Source organism: Branchiostoma floridae, chromosome 14 (assembly GCF_000003815.2).
Source record: "Branchiostoma floridae strain S238N-H82 chromosome 14, Bfl_VNyyK, whole genome shotgun sequence".
NCBI lineage: Eukaryota > Metazoa > Chordata > Leptocardii > Amphioxiformes > Branchiostomatidae > Branchiostoma > Branchiostoma floridae.
This window is the reverse complement of record NC_049992.1, coordinates 11,267,960-11,275,899: the sequence shown is the minus strand read 5'-3', so window position 1 is coordinate 11,275,899 and position 7,940 is coordinate 11,267,960. Positions and strand designations below refer to the sequence as shown.

General features: G+C 41.3%; 1 protein-coding gene across 1 annotated transcript in view; it reads left to right on the top strand.

Moving 5' to 3' along the window:
* The window catches only part of LOC118430555, an 87,175-nt gene extending 79,598 nt beyond the window's left edge, over positions 1-7,577 (top strand). The window contains exons 18-23 of the mRNA XM_035841491.1: positions 316-387; positions 601-1,676; positions 3,258-3,367; positions 4,558-4,682; positions 5,026-5,194; positions 5,620-7,577. Coding sequence (XP_035697384.1) covers positions 316-387; positions 601-1,676; positions 3,258-3,367; positions 4,558-4,682; positions 5,026-5,194; positions 5,620-5,784 — 1,717 coding nt within the window. The 3' untranslated portion in view covers positions 5,785-7,577. The remainder of the gene's footprint in view (positions 1-315; positions 388-600; positions 1,677-3,257; positions 3,368-4,557; positions 4,683-5,025; positions 5,195-5,619) is intronic.
* The last annotated feature ends 363 nt before the right edge of the window (positions 7,578-7,940 follow it).

The window sequence follows — 7,940 nt, the reverse complement described above, 5'->3', positions numbered from 1 at the left end:
ATCAAAGCTGCCTTATGACTTTCTGGTCTATGACTGTTGGCGCTCGTACAAGAGTTAAACTGACGGTGTGCAATTGGTATGAGAATAAGGTCGGATTGAGAGCGTCCTGTATTGGTACAGGGTGAACAATGGAAGTTGTAGTATGGGAGGGGGGTCTACACGTCAAATTTTGCTAGCGGCCCTTTTCCGGAGGCGACACACTGCGATCTTTAAGTAAAAGGCACAGAGAAGATACAACACTCACTATCCTAGTCACAAAGTTTTGGTAAATGGTTTTATAGTTGTCTTGACGGTTCATATTCGTTTCTGTTTCAGAGATGTGAGTGGCAATAACATCGATAAATACGACAGGGACGTCTTCGATCACATGAAGAACTTACGACTTCTGTAAGTTCTGTACTTCTTGACGTGATTGTATTCTATCATAGACTATTGCATTGTATCTTCTCCTTACTACATTAGATCGTATACAACTGCCCATCCATACTGTCAATTTTACATCCTAACTCATTGATACGTGTAGTTTGCACATAAAAGGGAAAAAGAGCGTCTCATCGAAGCTAACTGTTACCATTGTTCTCTCTCCTTGGTTGTCAACAGTGTTGCAGATGATGACATCATCTGCTGCCTTGCCCCACGAGTAAACGTCTGTACCGCGGAGAAAGACCCCACCTCTACATGCGACCATCTCATCGCCAGTAACGTCCTGAGAATAACCACGTGGGTTCTGGGGCTGTTGTCCATATTAGGAAACCCGACAGTTGTTCTTCAACACTTGAGGACTAAACATGGCGGCACGTGGACGGCGTTCCTATGTAACCTGGCGGTGGCAGACTTCTGTACAGGACTGTATCTCTTAGTAATAGGCTCTGCAGACGCATTCTTCCGTGGAGAGTATATCTTTTATGCTGATCACTGGATCTCTAGCACAATGTGTGCATCTGCTGCCGTCGTCTTCACCTTCTCCAAGATGTCGTCCCTATTTCTCGTCGGAGCAATAATGCTCGAAAATCACGTGTTTCCTCGGCTTCCAATCAAATACCTGACGAACAGAATGCACTCTCCTTCGATCGTGGCATCCGTGTGTTGGACGCTTTCATTTTGTTGCACGATAACTCTGACTATTTCATCCCAGCTGACTGGATACTTCATCGGCAGCAGGACGGGGCTATGCACGCCTGTTCTGACAACCGTGTTGTCCAGTGCTGAACCGGGATGGAAGTATGTCTTCTTCGTGTACACCATCTTGCCGGCAACAATCATGGTGCTTACTACAGTTTCGAGCATCATAGCATTCTATGCTGGCAAGCCAAACCCGCTAGCAAACGACTTGTATTTCAGCAAGGATTCAGCAAAAGAGAAAAAATTACGCCTTGGTTTGAAGGGCTTGCTGGTGCTAAATTATCTGTGTTGGACCGTGGTGGTAATCACGGGAATTCTCACGAGAGTCGGCGAGAAGATCTCGCCCGACCTTGCCGTTTGGACTGCCCTGTTCCTGATGACAATATCTGCCGGCATTGACCCGTTTATACACCTCGCGAGCCTGGCAGACTTTTCTTCTGACAAAAGAGAGGCCACAAACTGTGCCGAAGCCAACGGAAACATTGTGAATACTTTCGTGGATTCCCTGGGGAGAAGAGTCTACAAGGCATCAACTGGCACTCTCAGAAGTAATGGTAAGCAAATGATCAGCCCCATGGATACATAGTACATTTTTGTACATGAGTATACGTACATTACAACAGTTAAATAGATATGCATTTTGAAAAACCAAGCACAAAATATCTACGGTTGAAGATGATGATGATCTTCATATCATGATGAAATACAGGCTGATATGATATACATTTCTGCTAAATTTTTCCCTCTCTGTTAACGGTCAACAGCCAGGGGTATATAGATGTACTTGAAATCAAAAGTTGAAGATACACCAATCTCTACGCTTATACCTAGGCTAATATATATATAATGCTATGCAAAAAAGAAGTAGTGCTTTAACAATGTGAAATACACTATACCGCCATATTTTCTATTATGTTAGATTAGTGTACTGATGTAGATAGTTTGTAGTTGCTAGTTATACGTTATTTGCCATACATTGTACCTATTACAATCGTTGTGCGATAAGCTTGACTAAAAAATAAAAAAAACCTTACTCACAGGAAGCTGTAACATTGTGATGCACGCCTAGATGTTTCTGCAATTGTCCGACGATTGACGGAGGGGCACGACCCGGGTCCATTAGTAAGATGAAGACGAAATGTACCTCCATTATTGTCATGTATCAAAGGTTGGCTTTCCGGAATAACCGGGATTGCATGGCCAGAGATGAAGGGTTCGCTCTAGTTCTAAGATACAGTTACGAGTTTCGCGAAGAAGAGTAATCTTGACGAATGGCCCTGTTATCTGTGTTTGGTGGAGGACGGATGGCGCTATAACACATCGGCAGGCTGTCAACTTTCATTTCTGTATCTTCTCCAAACGCAGTAAGAATGTCAGTCTGTGGACTATGTTTAATATTGCCATGTCCCTGAAAACATCGACGTTCTGTCAATTTTAATGTCCATGGTTTTCACAAACGACGTTTAAAGACCTCTCTCAAAAAATGCTATCGTTTCTGGCACACCTGTATCATGTTCCCGGGGGTACTAAATTCTTCAAGCTTAAACCTTTCGCCCTCGCGCACACTCCTTGGCAAACATTTATTGATTGCTTATAAACTGATTGATGAAGACCTTTTAAAGAATTTCATGGGTCCAAATGATCTTCTTCTACGTATTTTCCTCTCTTAATGTATTGGTAAAGCCATTTAGTGTCATCCTGGACCTTTGTCTGGTACAGTGTAGCGATGATCCTGCGGTGTTATACACTATCGACTGGTATCTATGGTCCTCGTCGACTTGACGGACGAACAACACATGTCTTGAAATATGTTCTACTTGTCGACGACTTGAGTTGAAACGTTCCTCTGTGCGTCAAACAGGTACTTCATGTATGGGGCAAATCAGTAGAACGTCCTCTAGTTCCTACTGAGCGAAGTACATCAATTCGATTTAATATGGTGCATTTATTTCTTGTGGAGGGTCTCAGTTCTTAACCCTGATGAATGCTGTATGGCAGTAGAGAGTGATGTTTGCTATCCAATCATTTCTATGAAGTAAATTTAGTTACCAAATCGGTATTCATATACACGTCCTTATGAGATACCCCGGTTGGTGCGTTAACCATGAAATGATTTCTTCTGCATTCTCTGACAGGATCAGACCAGACCGAGGAGAAACAAGCCATCAAGGCGTATCTACAGTGCTTGAGCGTCGACGTGGAAACAAACTTTGTCGTCAAACTTATCCTGCAGTTTCGGAGCTATGTACGTACCAAACAACTTTACTACTCTTCAGTATAACATAGTTACAGAACGCAAGCGTATAGCCTGGTATCCAGCCGTAATATAGCCCCCGGGTCTCTTCTCTCCTCTTAGTAATTGCGAAAAGGAGTGAAGAGACTTGGGAGCTATATTTCGGATGGATACCAGGCTAGCAATCGTAGTCAAGCAACTGGATACTTTGTTGTTGTTGTTTTGTGTTTTTTAAACGGCTAAACGTTTTAGGTCTCCATTGCCTTTTGTCAGAGGCTGAATAGGATATGTGGTTCACCAGGTTTTCAATCGGTCCTCTGATCCACGTGAACCATATCGTTTAGTCACTTGTGAAAGATTGTGCCTGAAACGCCTGACCATTTCCAAACTCTATTCAGTTGCTTGTGTAGCTGTTACCTTGATTACGTATTTTAATCCGCGAATGTCTAACCTTCACAGACAAAGGCACAGAATATAGTTGTCTTGTGGTAATGAGTTATATAACTATTTACGCATGTCCGGTTCAGGCACCCAAGTTCGCTTACTCAGAGCTATACTGTGACCATACGTGAAATTTCAATCTTCTGCCTTCAGACATAGATTGAGTTTACTTTTCTAAATGGCTTTAATTTCCCCGGAGAATGCCGTGACGAACGGTACGCATTATCTTGTCTTGATCCATTATCCTCTACATACATCTTCACATTAACGGCTTCGTCAAACGTCTGCTGATTGTGCAAAACCCAAAATGGTTTCTAAATTGAGCCACCAAGACAACATTTAACGCCTTACATAACGGTTGTGAATAGCTTGTTTGATTGTAATTAGTTTTCCTTCCCCTTGTGCCGGGTGATTAATGGCGACCACCGAACGGAACAGAAGGGTCTATAGTCCGTACATCTTCGATTTTCCTTCTCTGCAACGATTCCTACGATGTGATAAATTTGCACCACATTGATACGTGCTGTTTTCCACTATCGCCTAAGAACATTCGGATATCTTTTTTTTTTCTTGCGGAACAGAGAAATTTTGAGACAACGTTATCATTGGGAATATTTTACTTTTGTCACAGGTATACGTCCATTTCTACAGAGTAGTAGTTATCCATTTCGTGTTCGTGGTAGTTGGAGTCATGACATGGTCTTAATTTCCAAGGCCCAGACACAATATTAATCGTTATTATTCTATTACTTACTATACAGTCTACAGTCTTGGTTGAGGGATCGGCTACACAGGAGATGTCAGTATTACGGCGGATAGGAGAGTCAGGTGGTCACCAGAACATCGTGCGACAGTGCGTTATCCCAGAGTTGGACGCCTACAAGTGGTACGTAGTTGGACTTGTAGGTCTAGTTTACATCGTTAGCTGCCTTTTATAGTAACTGCAAGTCGAGGGCAAAGTCCTTCCCGCACATAGGGTGGCGCCATCTCCGTTTCAGTAGCCCTGGGCCACACAACTTTGTGCAATCACTACAGCAGGGGGGCTAGTCCACTGGTAGTAGTGTGTGTTCAACTTCCATATTCTTTCCCGAATGCTGAGTGCTAAGCAGAGAAAACAGCGTGTACCATTTTTAAGTCTTTTGTATTACTCGATGGTCACCGCAGGTTCTCAAATTTTCCCTATCAGTGCACTGCAATGTACATTCACCGTTTTTTTTGGTGTGTTACAGGGTTCTGTACACTGTCTATGAGAATTGCAAATTGAAGGAGGTTATCCCAACTCTGTCATCGGAAGATCTTTTGACCATCTCGTTGGACATGTCCAAAGCACTGCACTTCCTACACCAGGAAAACATCGCCCTGGGCAAACTGACTCTGGACGGAGTACTGGTAGAGAAGGTTAGACTCATCATCCTCTGTTTAAACACATACTTCGTAGTCAACTGTTTTCAACGACCAATAGTTTTCAACGACCAATAGTTTTTAACGAAAAATATGTTCGATTTGTTTGATTAAAGTCCAAATTCTTCAAGCCTTTAAAGCAGTGTGCACGTGCTTTGAGAAGATATGTCTACACAACACACCCGTTAGAATCATTTAGAATCATAAGGAGAAATGTTGGTAGGCTATGTTCATGAAACGAACTGTATATGTACTTACTTCAAACAAAAATCCCTATATAACCTCCTTCGAAGAATTGTAGATATCGACCCACAACACTCTCATAGTCATACGCTATTCCCTAGTCATGAAGATTGCGACTGACGATCTGAATGCAACTATTTGGTAAAGATGATAAGTTAACAGTGCACGTTTCTTCTCAGTTACCGCACATAAAGGTGGTGATAGCGGACTTCACCAGTGCAAAGATCGTCGGGACGGGCGAGACTGCACAGAAATCGTTTCAGGCAGACTTCGACGAGTGGCAAAGGCTGAGGACAATGATCATCCGGAAATCCGCCTACGCTACATTATCCTGTCGTCTGTAGCAAATCATTGAAGAACCACTGGCAAAACACTTCATGCGATTGCAAATGTTGAAGCAGACGTAAAATGTCCAAATGACACCATGTTACGTGAAATATTGACAACTTGCTATGGGAACCAATCGACGGAACGGAAGCCTAATGCGGGGTCGTCCTTCTCTGATCTTGAAAAAAAACTGAGCAAGGAGGACGTTGGATTTGACAACCTTTGGACAATTCTATTGGACAATGGTGAACTGAAATATGTTATGAAGGACACAACGGATATGGGAACCTTTACTAAGGATAGCAATGGCGACACTTATACATAGGGTGACTGACCTGACTGACTGACACTAACCGTTATTCATACAGTGTATGAAACTTGTATCAACCTCATGTACGTACGAGTCCTAGTGGCACTTTGATCTCATAGATTAGACCCCATGATGTAACATCAGTCATAAATTATAACCATCCGCAAACCATGTGTAGATTCAGAGAAATCGAAAGAGTAGATATTCCTAGGGTAAAGTAGGGCTATAGTTTGCGTTGTGCAACTAAAATAAAATACCCAATACACTTGGATAATTAGATAGATACTATGGAATAAATTGCACATGTACCTCTACAGACCTTTACTTACAACATAACCTTTACTTATTACAAACACAACCGTTCCGCTCTACTAGTGCTGCCCTCCGTAGTTCAGTTACAAATATTGGGAATCATTTTAAGAAATACCAAGTGACTTCATTGTAAATATGAATTTCTATTGATTGATGTTGAAGAGTTCCAATGTATATATTTGAGAAATGATTTCTTTGCTGCTAGGATGTAGACTCAACAAATGTGAGAGACTGCGATATTTGATTCAGTGAGCATTAGGTCTTTATCAGTTTATGGTATACTGACTTTGATGTACAAAAATGGTTGTAGTATCATTAATTATATGTTATGCTATGAATCATACGTATATTCGCAAATGCTCGTACGCGTATTATACGTATACGTTCTGAAATTTAGCAGGTAAACTGGTGTAGATGATTTGTATTCTATATTACCACCTCCCAGCATAACATATGGAAATGCTCTCTTATGACGTCATTGATGTTTGCTTACAGTGAATAATAAATGTCGTGATACCCACTAACTGACGGACAAATCCAGGAATTTCTTTCCTGCCAAGGCAGTGAAAATTAATAAAAAATGCGCGCCTGAATAAGATATGTTATTTCAACCATTGCTAGTGTGGCGCTATTTGATAATTACTAGCGGTCTTTCAGTATGTTACGTTCTATGGTATCATGAAAATAGCATTTTTTTCAGTGAAAACATATCACATTTTGTAGTTGGTAACGTTATAGATCTGTCAAAAATACATTGTAATAATTCTAATGTTTAGAATGCTAATTCATACTGCATCTAACGTTAACTTGAAACTGCGGTGCCTGCAGCGACAACAAAATTCTTTTTAGATGGTACTACATCACGGTAGGCAAGACTGGAACACAAAGTGGTAAGCGTTTTGGTTAACATTGCTGTTCACTGTATGCATGGTATGTAAACATTGGCAACGAACGGAGTAGAATGACAACAATAGGCCAGGATTTGTGTGTTTAGTGTGGCATGGATGGAAGAAAATTTATTTCTTTTGCATCAAAAGGGCGTTGGTCTGCGTTGCCTGTACAATTTTTATGGGGATAATTCAATCATAGCCGTTGATCCGTATAGAAAATAAAAATATGCTTTCCTCGTCCATGGCTGTTGTCTGATCTTCTTCCTCTGATAAGACCATATATAAGAACAGACCGTCAGAAGTGAAATGTCTTTGTTCTGGGTCAGTGCAATTTAACACTAAGTATCTAAGCTGTTGATTCATTTATATGCCACGCTATCAGAACAATAGTGTGTAAAATTCCGTTTTTTACAGTAGTTGGATATTTGAGACTCAACTTCTGATTGCCTTCAATTATGCTAGTCAATAACCCCCCTAGTTTGATTCTAGAAAAATTAATAACTGTGATATATCAAGACTTCTGACAAGTCAACACCCTATGTCTAAATTTACCAGGTACACAATGTTGGTTTGTAGTCTCCTGCCGTTACCCGTTAACTGGTTCAGTAACGTAAACACCATCCGAGCCTGACATCCAACCACCTCAGAGGTTACACTCAAA